Here is a 17,431-nt window from a genome sequence, read left to right on the forward strand (position 1 = left end):
TTATGCAATTAATAAAACATATTCAGGAATATATATATAAGAAAAATCAGAATATTTAAAATAAAAGTAAATGCAAAGGAAACTATAAAACTGTATTATCACTAAACTTGTTTTATAAATGTGTACAGTATTCAAAATTAGTGATATTTTAAAAGTTAGAATCTTCCTTATCTGAAAATGTATGCAGATACTCTGCACCATTAAGAGTTATAACCTCACATACAACTATCATGGAATTTCCAGTACATGCCACAAGCCTCGAAAAAAAACTCCCACCAACACGTCTACATGTACTGCACCAGCTTATGATGTAACTGTCATAATGCTGTAGGAGGGCAACATGAACTCAATGTGCAGTAATCCCTGTAAACACCAACATACAATCATAGGCTCATTCTTGACAAGGCAAACAAAATGCACTTAAAGTAGGGAAGAAGAGTGGGAGGTGGTCCTGAAAGGCAGCTATTTATCTGAAATACATTTCAGTTAAAGAAGATGCAATCCTCAGAATTATTATTTACCTCTGCACCAGTAACAGATAGAATCCCACACTGAAAATGATGGAGGGACTGGTGATAACAATTATAAAAATGAACTCCTTTCTGAAAAAGTGACAGAAAAAGAGAGCCCATGTGGTGTGACTTCCACAAGACCAGGGATCATCTAGTGGAACAGCAATCAATGAGAGGCCACATCCTTTTCAAACAAGCAATACTCTTCACCCAATAATTATTTATTTTATTAATATATCAAAATAGTAGATAAAAGGATATCAAGAAAATTTAGTGCTAGTGGTAATGTGTCACCAGGTGGGCAGAATGTTAGAATATGTAGTGTGGCTAGAATATTAAGCCATTCTGTATTGGTCAAATGCTTATGAGATAGAAACAATAACATCAGATAGAGAGAAGCAGAGCATCCCAAGGCAAATCCAAGACCTATCCAACTGGACATATCCATCAGGAACTACTTGGAACATACTGTAATGGAGTGTCCCATACTAAAACACCCTAGCTCCATATCACAAACGAGAGGCAGGCCCAACCAGTTTCTTATCTTGAGAGGGCCCATAACTCATTGAGAAAACTCTTTATATCAACACCCTCAGTGGCTTAGGACTGGGGTAGTAAGGGATCTCTTGTATTCCACTAGAAAAATGGAGAGGGGGGGAGTATGCATAGAGAAAAAAGGGGTGAACACTGGAAAATGTGTGTGGACCACTGACATAAGGAACAATCATATGGAGTTGGGTATCCACCAAGAGACAGTGCAAAGGGTTACTATATTATGACTAAAAACAACAAGAGATAGCAAGGTGTAAGGCCAAGACTACACTTAGTGCTGTCTGTATGTATGTGTTTGTTTATTTTTTGTAGAAAGTGCAGAAAGAGTCATGTCAATTCTACAGATATTCCACCAAAGCAGTCTTGCAGAAAACCCTATCTCAATGGCAGGCATTGAACAGAGATGGATGGGTTTAACACTTTCCACACTCTCCCACCTGATGTGGAGTTTGGGTAAATATTCCCTGTGAAGCAATGCTGCCAGATCAGCAGGATCCATTGACACAAAACGTAATGAACACAGTGTTTAGTTCCACATGAAGTTTTTTTTTGCCTCCATTGTTTTTTGTTGGAATGTGCATGAAAGGAATGGCACACACATGCTGCTATTATGAAATACTTGAGGGACACAGAAATCAGGCTAAGGCAGTGAAGAAGTTGGAAAAGAAAACCAACAAGCAAAACTCACCACACCAGAGCCTCTGGGTAGACTGGAGAATGGCAACCAGAGAAAAGAGGAAACCAGAGGCACATAGCCCCACTCAGTGATATAAGTAATGGGAGATGAATGCTTAGAAATCCAAATACCAGTCTGCAAGATCTCTATTTCTGGCATCAAAATAAGGCAAGAGAGAGAGGCTGTAATATGCCTAATCTGGTGAGAGGTGATGTTAAAAAGCAATCAATTGGACTCACCCAAAGAGGAACATGTCAGACAAATGAACTGACGAATCCAACTGGTTAAAGGTGAGGAGGGATAAGTCCTTAGAGGAAGAGGTATGCCATGGGAAAAACAAGCAATGGCAGTGTCCACAAAACTGGTTAGTCTAAGCAGGATAGAAATGGACAGCCTTAATTAAACATAAAAGACAATCTGGAATGGAATGATCACATAAAGGAAGAAACAGGAGGAAGAAAAACAACTGATCACCCTCCTGAACGGTTCAAGTCTTTGGAAGAAAGGAGTAGTCAGAGAATAAACAAGTCCTTATGATATAGAGGATGGGAATAGGCAAACAGTGTCCAAACAATGATTACCAAAAGTGAGTAGAAGGAGAGAACAGCTGAAAGTAACTGTTGATCGTTGAAACAGATGAGGCTATGACAAAAACCAGGTAAAGCATAAGTCCCGAAAGTGGATGCCTCCCTGGCAGATAAAACAAGAAATGACCACAGAAGTGTCAAAATGGATCATCATAAGGTGACCCAACAATTGTAACTGAAGATTTTGACAATTCTGAAAAGCTGCTGAATGTTGATAAGCAGAAATTGCTCTACTGGAGACCATACCCCAGAGAGTGCACAGGTGTCAATAATTGCCCACCTCGACAACTAGAAAGGAAAGCATTGGTGTAAAGATGCAAGTTGGGTGGAGAGAGGTGAGATAAAATACCCCAGGAGGGAGAGATGAATGAAATGGCACAAGGACTGCAGATAAGGGATCACAGATCCTCCTGGGCCCATTGAAGGGGACATATGCATAAAGAGAAGGAGGGTGAAAAGCTGTCAATACTAATATCTCCATGGCATGAGGGCATAAGGGAGAAGATTGAGTCTACTGTGTATGAGAATCAAGAAAACCCCTAGGAAGATGTCAAAGATTCAAAGGATCAGAGGAGAGATGAGGAGGTGAAGTACTAAAAGCAAGTACAGACATGGAAAAAGAATCTGCACAACCCAATGGAAGACTATAGGTATGCAAGGGGAAAGAGGCAGACATCACAGGTTCCAAAGCCAACAATCAGAACAAGAGAGTTGGTTAGCCCCATGGGACTCCCAAAGTAAAGTAGTCAACAGATGTATCTTTGTAGTGTAGTGAATCAGGAAACCAGGCAATTCAAGGAAAATTATTGGCGAGCAAATCCAGTCTCAGATGTCAAGGAATCAAGAACACTACCAACGATTGGTGCAGTGAGAAAATGGGTAAGACTTGGGTCAAGGAAAGAAAAAGATAGGGAAGTAGATACTTGACTGAAAAGCATCCAGATTGAGGAGATCCCAAGAACAGAGAAACCAACACAAAATAGAAGCATTGGAGTAAGAAATAAAAGCCAAAGGGGGCAAACAAATAAGAACATAATGAAGAGACACAATGACAAGATGATGGATGGAAACATAGCAAAGGATTGAAGATTAGACATAGATGAGCAAATTACAGGAAAGAAAAAAAAAGAGGAGCATCCCAAGTTGATAGAAAGAATACAAGAGACTGGGGTAGAAAAATTTATAGAAGAGTCATGACCTTAAGCCATAGTAAAGGAGTCACAAAGACAAGAAGGACAAAAAACAATGAAGAGGTGGAACAAAAGAAGGCCTACAAAGTAAAGCAACCCAAACGTCATTATGAAAAACAGGCAGAGAGAGATAAAAAGCCACATACCCGAGTTATAAGCATAAGGAGGTATCTGTTCCTTATCAGAACGGGAAGAGCCAGAAACAAAGGCTAAAGGTGGAAGAGCTGGCCAAAATAATCCACAGGCAAGGAAGGCTTCACAGAAAGCAATGGGGGCAATCGTAAGGGACCTGAACTGGAAAAAAAATAGGCAGAAGGGAACCATGTGACATGTGCAGGAAACTTCCACAGGCATTGCACACAAGGTAATAGCTCTAAATGGTGCAGAGAGGTAAGTAATGTTTCTGTATCTATATTTATATGATTCAGCATTATATAAAATTACAGGAATATGATTATTAGCTTGAACTAGCATTAATATCACTCAGAATTTGCAGTCTAAAAGTTTAAGTATCAAATAGTTCTAACAAATTGCATATAGTGCCATCATGTTTGTTTAATTACCTGTGATCCTATAAATGAGTTTTTCATTTTTTAAATGAAGGGAAACTTCATATTTCTTCTGATGTTTAAGATTAGTAGAAATGCTTAATGCATACCATATGCATCTACTATAAAAACTTCACAAACCTGAGTTGATAATCTGGATGCTAATGTCATTTCTAAATTTCCTTTCAGCCCAAGTAGTGCAGGAACAAGAATAAATACCTCAGACACCACCACAAAGACTTTCCAATGCTGGAGAGAAAACAAGTTGAATTATTATTGCTTACATACAAAGGCATGAAACTTATTAGTAATGCCAGCCCCCCCTCTTAAGTTAAACATGAACTAAATAATACCTTCTGTCAAGATTTTACAAAGGTTAGTATCTGACTGAAGTAAAAACGATATGAGGAATACGGTTCACAAATCTTCAAGTAGGATTCACTTTGGATGCAGTTCTGAAGGTACAAGTTTGGACGGCTAATGACCATCCAAACCTAATTACTCATCAGTCTGTAGAAGATGACTGGTATCACACCCATCTACCAAGAGTTAAAAAAACTCAGGACTGAAGATCAGCACATTTAATATGTGTGGGAAGCTCCACATTTTATACCTGCCAACACTCTAAATGAAAAATAATTAATCAATAAATTTTCATGGTATTTAAGTAAGTGATAAAGTCATGAAGTTCTGATAAAAGATATCTGGAGGCCAGACCCTCCAAGAAAACATTTGAAAATTAAAGTATATTTGATGAATTTTAAGGGTGAAATCTAGCTTATTTAAGATGTTAAACTCCAGTAATATTAGAAGATGAAAAAAACCAATAAGAATGAATTATAAAATAATTATGACTTGAAAATTGATCCTCAGATTTGCATTTTAATTCGAATAACCTTCTGACAATCACAATGGCTCCAAATCTTCAGAACAAAGAACACTTTAAGTTTCATATAAATTCACAGTAATAATTTCAGGTGTTAACATTTCAAAAGAGCATTTACACAAATTGAAAAAATGGTTGCATCTATTGTTTATCTCAATTCATCATATTTTGTAAGTTCAATTTACAAATTAAACAGAGACAGATTTTTTTTAACTTATAGTTTTGACATACAAGGTTGAGAAATGAATTACTAAGCATTGGAATTTAGCACATAAAAATGTTCAATTGGAAAGAGAGAAAGATGAAAAATCAGAATGTTTCTGACCAAATCAGAATAGTTGGCAGGTATGATGTTGCTAATCTTCAAGTATAGGCTGCAACCCACAAACCACCCATCACAGCAAAGGGTGCGAAATACTGTGTCTCACAGTGTGTTTTGTGTTAACAATAGCCAAAGAAAAATGCAGTGTAGAGCTATGAATCCCATTACTTTTGTTTCTTGTCTATGGGTAGGTCTAGGTTTGATGGAAAGCTGAAGAATGCCTTGGATATGGTTATAAGACTGTATTATCACGGTCTATGCCTACTTTAGCTTGTTTGGACTTGGTCCATTGTTAATATTTAAGTGAGCCATGAATGCCTTGTCATACTGTGGCATTCTGTACAATGCTACATTGCAGACATTGATATAATTTATTGAAAAAGACCACAACTCTTTCATCGTGATAATACACCGTTTCATAATGCACAATCTCCAACAGTGGTTTAAACTAAATAATGTCCAGAAACTGCCACTAGTTAGCCAACATCTCTAACCTGAATCCAAATAAAATGCTGCCTAGGGGGAAAAATTATCAATACCTACATATCACCAAACTTGTGCCTAAGGGGAAAAAATTATCAATACCTACATATCACCAAACTTGGAACTGCTTTGCTATAAGTATACATCTACTAATAGTTGTTGTGTCAGTACCAGAATCGAAGCTGTAATTAATGCTAAAAGTTGGCTTACTCTGCATAAAAATGAGGTCCCAGTGGTAAAACATGAACTCCACTTATCAAAGTGTGCTATCACAATACATTTGGTAATATACTGTATGATGAGATACACATATTCGACATGTAGGGCTAAATCATGGCCTCAACATACAAGTAACCAAACTTAAAATTAACTGCATGGTTAGAATAACAAAATAATGTAAAACTGTATCCACATTTGATTTGGTAAAAAAACACATATACATACACAGTATAGCTTTCATCTCATTCATGGTTGATTTACAATAGATTATTGGTCATAAACATTTACTAATTAGTAAAAAGTTTTATAAACATACTTGTACAGCATCCAACACAAGTCCAGCTCCAACTGTCCCTAACCCAGCAATTAAGAAAGGTATAAAGACTTGAACAGATATTGCCCATAGTGACTCAGGTTCGTCTGTATATACATGCACAGAAGGTTTATATGTTGGTACTTCTTGGACTCTGTATTCTTTGTGCAACAATGGTTCATTATCTTTTTCTCCTTCAAATTCTGCAAGGTCAAATAACTCCAGACTCAAACCATCTCCCTCACTCACAAGCTTACTGTACTTATCCTGAGCCTCAGCTGTTAAATCCCTTGATTCTTTACTCTTCTGTGCTTCAGTGTCTGGTGGTGAAGGAAAGAGTTCATTTTGTTCCATGTGAATATTAAAAAACAACTTGCGATGACGTAATTCTTGGTTGTGGCCATCAAAGGACGGAACAGATGTCACTTCATTCATCCTTCCACCTCACTAGAAACAGATTACCTTCTTCCACTATAAAACAACAATTCAATGTCAAATGGTGTTGAAGCTTTTTCAACATTAACCATTATAAAACCAATTTCTAGAAAGTTATATTGCATGTAATGAAAAAAAGTGTGTTGCATTATCTATGGTAGATTCAGATGGTTTCATATTTGATCGTGAATCCACCTATTAATACCAGATGTTGCTGGTCAGTCAATGACATAATCACTATTTTCTTTATTTCTGAATCCATCCATAATCAAATAGATCTGTGACTTTACTTAATTTTTAGTCTTTTACTTAATAACTTTCTAAGTAATTTTGTGTACATTTTTCTTTTTCTGCTCTGGACAGAAAATTATTTTTAGTATAGCATTAAAATATTGCAGCTTATTCCACTCTTTTCTTTCAATTTTTTACTCTATATGTACATAGAACATAGATCATAACTATCTAATTTTTCTAATTTTGTGGCAAAAAGTACATACTTATACATGAAAAATTTTCTACTTTACAAATGAAAAAAAAAAGAGTAGAAAATGAAGAAAATCTAAAGACTTACTAACAAGTAAGTTTCAAACCTAACAGACAAAATATGTCAGTCACAAATACACAGTGATGAAATACATTATAAATAAGTTCATGAAATAAGTGAACTTTTGTTAATAGCCACAAATTTCTTTTACCTACAATTTAAAACAATTCACCAATATTCTAGACTGTGACCAGTTAGTCTCCTATGTCTTCAGTCATGTATATTTTATAGAAAAATGACAAAACTATATATATATATTGATAGTAAATTCCACTTACCAGTAAATTTATAGTCACAATTTTATATGTACTTATAAATTTAGTCCTACAACCAGAAAACGTCAATAGTTACAGTCACATTTACACCTAAATCCAGCCCTGAACGACCAGCCAACATTAATAAAATTATGGTCACATGCACTCACAATTTGTCCTGAAAGACAAAAACACATCAGAATTCTTTTATCCACAGTTACAAATGTGCAAATAAATACAGTTCCAAATAACCAGATAACAAAGTAAGTTAGTCACACTTACATATGTAAATATGAATCTGTCCTGAGTGACCAGAAAATATCAGTCACACTTACAATGCATACATGTAAATCCTGTCGTGAATGACCAGAAAATGTAAATAAATCCAAAACACAAGATTCTGCTTTTCACACAGAATTTTTTTCTCTGTAAAATTAATGTACATTTTGGTTACAAGTTTCTACAAACTGCTAAAAGTTAATCATTCATTTAATTATAATACTTAAATGCTGATGACAGAAACAAAAGCAGTAAATTTTTAAATCTATTAAAAGTTAATAAATAAACAATATCTATAAAGCACATCTAAAACATAGTGCCATGACACAATTTTAAAACTTGGTACTTAACCTTTTTTTTTTTTTGTCAGTCCTTCACCTTTGACAAGTGCCATCACACTGATACTTGAAAGTGCCCTTAAAATGAGTTTTACATTGGCTTGTTAAAGCCTCCATCAAGTCTGTCATGACACCCACTGTTTTGGGCCCACTACTGGTCCTTTTATTCTTACCATGAAATAAATACTTTTGAATTCAGATCCTGTTATTATTTGTCATGTCATTGGTCAAATAATCAACTGTTTGTTTACACAAATAGCTTCATGTGACCTTGTTGACTGCTATGATTCTGGTACTTTAATTTTAATTGGCCCAGACTAGCGGTTTTACACACTCAGTAATACAACATTTTGAAACTATATTTTTTCATATGGACATCAAATATTTGTAACTGAGAAATTACATCAACGTTTTGAAGTTTAAAATACAAAATTGGATATTAATTATTAGCAAATTCAGACTAGCAAAACAAAGAATTTTAGCAAACTTGATTGTGACCTATTTTACATTTGATGAAACACTTTATGCCTGACCTGAGGCTGCAAGGGCTGCCATACTGATCAGAGGTCATCATAGTTCAGTGGCACACTGTGAATATGTTTAAGTTTAGTCAGCAAAGCTCTGTTTTAATTGAAGAACATTACAACTAATCAATTCAAATTAACTTTTATTGTCCAGTTTTGTAAACAAAGAATTGATATACAGCATCAGCCCACTAACAGCTTCCAACAACTATTTGGCAGTGGCCGTTTACAGCCTTCATACATTTTTCAAATGTGAACGGCTATTTTTATATGTTAAATAAAGCTTTGTAAAGACTGATGTACAATGAAGTGAGCCACAGATTTTGGGAACAGAATTAGATAAAACTTTACAACCATGAAAATCCACAATAAAAGGTATCAGAAGGAAACCTAAAACTTTTTTTTTCTTCCTCACTATATGATAAATATGAAATATGTGTACATTATCATTCATAACACCTACAAAAACAAATATATATATTTGCAAGTATGAAACAGGATAACTCATAAAAATAAGTTACCATTCTGAACAATATCTGAAGGTATGCTATTTTAAATTGTGATTCTTCTATGAAAAACTACCTGTTTCAATAGTTGAAAGAGAAAAAACACCAATTTGTTATCCAACCAAGTTTTAAACAAATGAATTTGTAACAACTATGTATATTTCTCAATCAGAAGATGAGTCACCTATCTATCACAAAATAATCCAATGGATAGAACATTATAATACTGTGTTCTTCATTTACATATTATGTATAATACAAATTTTCACAAGAATTGACACACACATTCACCTATGGCTATTGAAGAACATACTGAAGATATAATTATGACATATTGGCCAGATAACATCCATTTTACTATTATGCATTAGTTTGATTTTCATGTGCATTATTTAGCAGCGTCCAATAAAAAAACTCATTTTGTGCATGCATACTAAATATTTCCAAGTAGTTTTAACATTTCACTTTTCACAGAATATATTTTTGTTCACTAGGACAACAGTACATGTTGTTACTTTATAAAATATTTTCTGAACATATTGATGCTGATAAATAAGAAAACCAACTAGCAGTTGTCATTTTCAATGGGACATCTAAAGGAGTGTCTTTTTGAAAGATGTAGATCAGAGACCACCAAATCACTTAGAACGATCAACAGGCAATACAATGTTGGTTACATTTAGCAATGTTCTTGTTTGAAAGAAGGTTCAGACAGAGGAAGGTATACTTGAGAAACATTGTTAATGGACTGCATCTGTCTAGGAAAGTTTCAAGCTGTTAGAGTAAATTGTTATCAGGTCTTCCAATTAGGAATGTGACTGGGATTTCTTTGGAGGTTGGGGTAAAGTTGTGGCCAAGTGAAAAACTCTCTCTCTCCGAAGTTAAGTTCTAGAACTGAAATTTACACTGATGATCTGAAAAGCTTTGTGGAGTTTCTCTCTTTCTTGAAATGAGTGTCACATTTCTTAATATGTCATTTCTTTTGATATTCTGAGGTTGAGAGGAAAGATTTCTCTGCAAGATTTAAAGCTTTAGTTTGGTCATCAGTAGTCATGATTTCTATAAGTTGTGAACTGATACACTTTCTCTTCTTTTGTTTAATAATTGAATGGTGATTTGCATGTTTTCTGGAAGCATCAAGAACTTTTTAAGAAGACTTTATAAGACGTTTTAAATTGTGGTTGAAGAGACTGTAGTGACTTGAAAATTTCTACATCTGAAAAGGAAGGAAGGTGAGGTGATAACTGGATCTGAAAAGTTTGGAGAGGAGCTTGATTGAAGTCATTGAACTGATGAAGATCTGCACTAGCAGTTCAAAATGTCCTTTAGACAGATACAGTCTATTATCAATGCCTTTCAAGTGTTTAGAAATTTTAATAGATATTCAATGTAGAAAAGACTCCTCATAATTGTATTAGCATGATCAAATACGATTAACTTGCCAATAAACACATTTTTCTGAAATTTTATTTTCTGAATCAATGTAATTTTTTTTATATGTGTATGTTTTTTTATTTTGATGAAAAATTTACTCAAACTGTTCATGACATGTTATAGCTTATACTTTTTTTCTCAGAACTGAATGGTCTGTGTTGAGTCATCGAAGAATACTTATGATCTTATTTTTCCTGCTAATGTGAAATTAAAAGTGAACCATTAAGAAAATCTACATATTCTTGTGTTAGTGTTTTGTCACAAAAAGTGTATGAGCTTGACATAGTATTTAGTTTGTGCCTAGTTTTTAAAGTTTCAAACTTTAATAACCTAATTTAATAAAAAAGTTATTTAAAAACATAAAACCTTAGTAGCTGATCTATAAGCATATTTCAAAACAGATAATTCACCAAAGGCCTACATTTTTCAACAAAAACTTGTTTAACAACTCACACACACACATACAAAACCATTTAGTTTTTAGGATGTGATGCAAACAAAAGGCCTCTATTACAATAACAAAATTTATACTTACGGTTACTTTAAAACTTTTTTAGATTGTATTTATCTTGCACTCAAACCTACGCTCATTTCAAGCATGAGAATATCATGACAAATTGCATTTTTGGTTTCAGCTTAACTGCTAAACACATAGAGTTCCAAGTTTTACACATTATCAAACAGTAGTACAATGCAGTGATGGTATGCTTGTACAGCACCTGCTAGCAAGTGCAGGAAATATACATATACCTCTATTTACATTATAATCCTAACATATGCACTCTTATTACAAACTATATACAGCTTGAGCTGTAAAATACCTATACCTCCAACATATGTGTACACTTCATCAAAAAAAGAGTAGAAGTATTCAAGTCAACCAAGTCATTTGTTTTATCTATACAGTTATATTACAATATAATGTAATTCAAAAAGGAGAAGAATGTTTTGGTTAAGAAGTATTATTATATCATGATGCAATAAAGTAATAATAATAATACTGCTCGTGTACATCTGCTGAAACTATTCTTTTATCCAAAACATGTACATAAAATACTTCAAGCGTCACTTGAATATCCATTTTCACTCCTCATTGTTGTATAAATAAAATGTATTTGCCAATAACTACATTAACTCATTTGCAAAGTGTGAGGGTCTTTGTTGTGGTTGCTGAAAAAGAAAGTCACAGTACACAATAATCTAATTGGTTGTTTCACATTAGTAGAAAAATTTAAAGTAACATGAACACACTCTCCATTTAAGTCCATATATCAGAAGCTCAAGAACTCTTTGTTTCAGGTTTTTTTTATTCTTTTTATCAGTGAGAATTTTTAAATTGGTTTATTTACATATCTATAGGTTTGTGGTAAACAAATATACCGTATATTTCTAGCTTTCTATTTTGATACAGTATTATTCTCAACACAATTTACTCTGTTGTATAGATGCAGGTTTCACTTAACATACAGTTGAGAAAGTTATTAAATTAATTTGTTTTAGCTGCCCATGATTCTTTGTAACTTTCTGGAAATAATGTACAGTCACGTGGGTGGCACCAGTCACTCTGGGTAAATGTCACATCTAAGGAACATTGAATTTAAATGATCTAGTAGATGATTTTGGCCTGATAAGCATCCAGTAGAAGTGACCATCTTATGTTTAATAACAGCATGTACACTCACAATTATTTATTTGAATAAAGAATGTACATTTTGTGTATTACCTCGTGTCCAGTCTTTTCTTTATCAGGCTCAGGTAATCAGAGATTCAGTACTACTTTATAATAAGTGTTGTGTCAAAACTCCTGTTAAGCGGACCTATCCCATTACTCTAAAAGTTAATCCATTTCAACTTGAATATAATGCAGATTTAACTGCATTCCCTCATAACAAGTTAATTTTCACGTTTGAAGTTAATAATATTGACACTTATATTTCACTTAATTATGGTCTGGTGAGAAAATATACTTCATTCTTTTATGGTTTTGAATTTGATAGTGTTATTACTCAACATTACAATAATGTTGACTGGATGAATTGTAATTTTGGTGTTTAAGACATTCTTCAATCTGTATTTCCCAGATCTTACAGCATTATAATGCATATCAATTTGAATGTAGCCCAGAATTTCTTTAGAAGTGAAAACTTGTATTGAAAGTTTAAAGCTGTAAGAAATATTATTTGGCATGAAAATTCATATATATATTTTTATTAGTTTAATCATATTGATTTATTTGTATGTATTAGTTTTCTAAACATTTAACAAAAATTATAAAAGCTCTACTATCATAGAAACATTTACATTACTGTACAATAAAATGATGGTCAATTGTCCCTTTTTAAAGCTGGCTTAGCCATGAGAGATTCTAAGCTATTTCACTCCAATTCTGTCTTCTTTTATTGAAAACATAATAATAAATTAAAGCTTTGAAATATTTAATGCAAAAATTATGATGGTTGATATAAGCATTGTACAGCAATAAGAAAAAGAGCAAAAAAAATGCCTAATAACCATACTTTTGCTAGTATGTTAGAAACACATGAAAGTAAAATATTATTTTGATAGATATTATTATTATTATGGTATAAATGGAACAGTCAACTTTGGTTGCTCATTCTGAATGGATGAAACTCTGATAACTGTTTACATGTACAATTAAGTTTGTACTGTGAAGTATTATTGTCAAAATAGAACATACTAATTGTGGTTAACAAACCAAGATACTTACTGTCTTTCTGGAATGGAGAACTGGACAAGCTTAAACTGTAGACATACAACCCTAGGAGCAGGTAAGACAAATATCACAAAGGAACAAGTCAGAAAAAGTCAACACTGTAAGCAACAACAAATGGTTTTATTAAAATGTTATTATATTAGTTGCTCAAATCTAGCCTTGTTAATAAGGAAAGTAAAATCTTTAATACACCACATGTATTTCAAACATTGATCATATAAGACTCAGATAATTATGTTATATATCATTACAAATTTAACATAATTAGCATTATATTTCTAAATTAAGGTTAAAGAAGCAAAAAAATTATGTGCAGAGAATAGATGAAAAACATTATAACATTAAATTAGTATTTCAAATCTATGTAGGCTGAGAAAAATGCATCATTTTACATCTTTTATCATGCTTAACATAAAATATAAGGACAAGGTCCAGCAAGGCTGCCCCATCCACTAAACCAAATTAAACTTTATCATTCAAATATTTATCGAGCACTCCCTTAAATGTACTGCATCCACCACAACTGAAAGCAACCCATACTAAAGGTCAGCCACACTGTGAGAAAAAACTAAGTGAAGTTGACTCCTATCCTGCCAAAAATTATATTTGTGTCCCCTCCAACTCTTCTTTTTTCAAGAGAAAATTTCGGAGATCTTAATGTGTCCTTATGTGACAGCCTTTCCATCCCATATATCATATAGTGGTCCTAATTTGAACCTTTCCAATAACTTAACGTTCTTATAATAACAGATTATTATAGTTTTCTTTTCCTTTTCTGGCAGGATGACCTTGATTGCCTTAACGACCTTCTTTCACCATGTTTTTTTTCCTTACATTTCTTAAAATGCTTTAAACATTATAGAGACTGGTTTCTAAAATCACATCTATTTCAAAACTATAAGCAATGAAAATCAACCTAAAGATATGGATTTCCTTTCTCTGAAGCATAGAAGACTTAAAGGTACCTTCATAATCCACATGTAAAATACATATGCTTGAAAAATTTATTAACAATGGCAATAAGTTTAAAATAATAGGAGTACGTCTTCTGAAGTTAATAAATAATTTAGTAACTTTTCCTACATCCCTTTTTTTCTTCCCTCAAATCTAATGCTTACCTATATAATGGCCAGTGAACTAAAAAAAAAAAAAAAGACATAAATTTGGAAAGAATGTGAGCATCACATGTTTCCAATAAATACCACAAATAAACTATTTTTTACAGCTCCATCCAGCCATCCCAATCTATATTTAGACTCATTCCTTAGCAAAACCATTTTTCTGTTGGAGATAAAAGCTAATTGACTGGTGTGCTTTTTTCCCATCAATAAAATTTATTTAGAATATTTTATAAATAGTGCATGCACATGTCAAACTGAACAGCTACATTTAATATTCATGGAATGCGAGATATCCAAATAGAAACAGATACAACAGAAGCTTCTGAAGTTCTACCAGTCCCAGGAGAAATAATTCATAGCTTTTCAATGTTTACAAGATATCTGACACTATAGTAAAAAAAACAAGAAACACATTTATATTTTAATTACAGGTATAATCCAATATTAATTTTTCAACAAAATTGATCAACACAGCAACACAATACTCATGTCAATAGGCAACACCCTATATGCTAGTATTATTAATAATATTGATTATTAATATTCAAATATTTACTGTTAATATATTGTTTGTTAATATTAAATAACATATTATAAATCTTCTCACAAGTCACGTTACATTTATAACTTATAGCTTAAATTTTCCAAATGGACACGTCCGTTGCAAAGTCACGGCTTCAATCAGTCTGACACTCGAGTATCAAACTTAAAAGGGACTTGACTTATAAATTATACTACTTTTCACTACAACTTAAACTGTTATTGTTAAAGTTAAGTACAATTTAGAAATTTACATCGCATACATAAATAATTCTCTTATGGTAAAAATTTTTGGAGTAAAATGACATTTGTTTAAAATTATGCAACAAACCTTTTTAGAATTATTCCAGTCAATACCCTATTTCACAACTAAATTAAAATCCGTTTATCATATAACTCATAATAAGTACGGTATAGCTTCTTGCATAAGCTAGAAATCCCTCATTAATTTACCCGAGGTATGACGTTAACCTTGACAGACTGCCCTCTAAGTTAATTATCTTAGTGAATAAAGAACTTAAATATTGTTTAAAATGTTAATTTTAATAATGTGATTAGAAATATAAATAATACGAATACCTCTTATTAATGGCTGGAACGAAAATTTAATTTTTCTAAATATGTTTTGACCTATTACAAATAAAATGACACATAATGAGAAACAATTCTATAGACACACACTTAATATCTGAGCATAAAGATATAGCAACTAAAAGTCCCCCGGTGGATCATCGGTAAATTTACAGAGTAAACTTTTACTCATTTAGCTGCACTACATATAACCTCAATTTTATTACCTATCTAATTAATAGCGAGTTTCACACTAGGTATATTCATTTACAGTTACTCTGTTATAATATTTGAAAACCTTTGTACGTGTTGTGTTTGGACTTTAATAGAAAGTCGTCTTTTTTGTCCAGAAAACTGATATATATTTGAAGTAGTTACCAGTTTACAGAAGGATTTTGAGACCTTATGACTTATGTCAAGTTTCAAAGCAAACGTATTTTATGTTTCAATGCTCGTTCTTTTTTCTTTCTTTTTTTCATATTGTTGCGTCAGCGAGTCACATGACTACTGTGACGCCACGTTTTTAGAACTATCCTGTACTTTGGCGAATGCTCTAGTATTTACTAGATATAGGGTAGTCGGGTATATAAAAGAGGGTGACAACGTGACAGGGTAATGTAATGTGTGTGTAGACAGTGAGTAATTGATCTGCAGTCAGAAGTATTATTGAGCACGTTCGTTGTTATAGTGTTTGTTTAGCGCGATTGTTGAAGTTGAGTGTATCGGTAAAGTTGTATTCGGAAAGAATAAACCAGTTTTATTAAGTAAATAACTTGTGTCGCTAAAGTCTCGTCGGAACGAAGTTACGGAAAGTTAATTAACAAACGGAGACGTAACAATATGTTAAAACATTTACTAATATATCTATTGTAAACAAAACTATTATATTTGTGTGAATGTTAATAAAAACTTTTCATTCCCCTTTATTAGGTTTTATTTAAACAACTGATTGTATAACGCGTATTTTATTCATGTGGTATATTCAGGTAAATCTCATTATATTGGAACAATATGATAAGTCCGCAGAATAATAGGAGATTGAACGAGATATTTATTATGAAGTCATTCCGAATCCTCTGAATGACTAAGTTTGATGAAAAAAGAAACTGAACACATATATACAATAAAGCTGTGAGGCAATCTTGATTCAAACTTACAAACATGATTGAAATAAATGTGGGTACAGGACGGATGACAGCGCCCTTTCTATATAGTTATCTACAAACTCTTCTTAGAGCTTATTGAAATATTTATTAAGAATTAAGTAACTTTAGTCATTAAACTTTATGATAGTATCATCATTTACAGAAAGGACTTAAACTTCATTTATCAAACCGATGGCTTGAATTTGAGAGAGATAGAGAGTTAACTAAGAGATCATAGTATTACATAAAAATTATTTAATACTATCCCTCAAAGAACTTATCAAGATGTTTAACAAAAAAAAATTTTAACGTTACAGGTTAAACATTACAATGAAAGAACTTAAACTTCACTCACCAAACTGAGGGCTTGAACGTGAGAAAGAGAGAGCAAACTAAGAGGTCATAGTATTATATCCCAAGTTCTACAGCGTTACATTCTCAAGACTTGTACGTCACCTATCAAGACCTACGTCACTGTTGGTCATTCCTACTGAAACGTAAAGTAGGTTATAACCTCGAGATATCATATGACCTTCTGATCAAAGAGTATTGTAACCTTCTCTTGCTCCTGTAGTATTTACATATAACACAGACGTCACAACCTTTCAACAATGAATTGCAATTCAATAATTAATTATCATTTAACAATGAAAAATAAAGCAAATACAAAATAAACTCTTGATATTGTTGCGTCATCGAGATCACGTGACAATTCTCAC

The 17,431-nt window shown here is 32.8% G+C and overlaps 1 protein-coding gene across 4 annotated transcripts in view; it reads right to left on the reverse strand.

The window, feature by feature from the left end:
- The window catches only part of LOC106457676 (solute carrier family 41 member 1-like), a 29,472-nt gene extending 14,015 nt beyond the window's left edge, over positions 1-15,457 (reverse strand). The window contains exons 1-4 of one of the 4 annotated variants that reach the window (XM_013917114.2): positions 15,329-15,457; positions 13,331-13,381; positions 6,292-6,759; positions 4,207-4,314 (exon numbers count right to left, since the gene is read on the reverse strand). In XM_013917114.2, coding sequence (XP_013772568.1) covers positions 4,207-4,314; positions 6,292-6,723 — 540 coding nt within the window. In that variant the 5' untranslated portion in view covers positions 6,724-6,759; positions 13,331-13,381; positions 15,329-15,457. Of the gene's footprint in view, positions 1-4,206; positions 4,315-6,291; positions 6,760-13,330; positions 13,435-15,328 lie in introns of all 4 variants that reach the window. The other 3 variants (XM_022383691.1, XM_022383688.1, XM_013917113.2) reach the window with 3 other exon arrangements.
- Positions 15,458-17,431: the final 1,974 nt, after the last annotated feature.

This window comes from Limulus polyphemus, unplaced genomic scaffold (assembly GCF_000517525.1).
Source record: "Limulus polyphemus unplaced genomic scaffold, Limulus_polyphemus-2.1.2 Scaffold360, whole genome shotgun sequence".
Classification (NCBI taxonomy): Eukaryota; Metazoa; Arthropoda; class Merostomata; order Xiphosura; family Limulidae; genus Limulus; species Limulus polyphemus.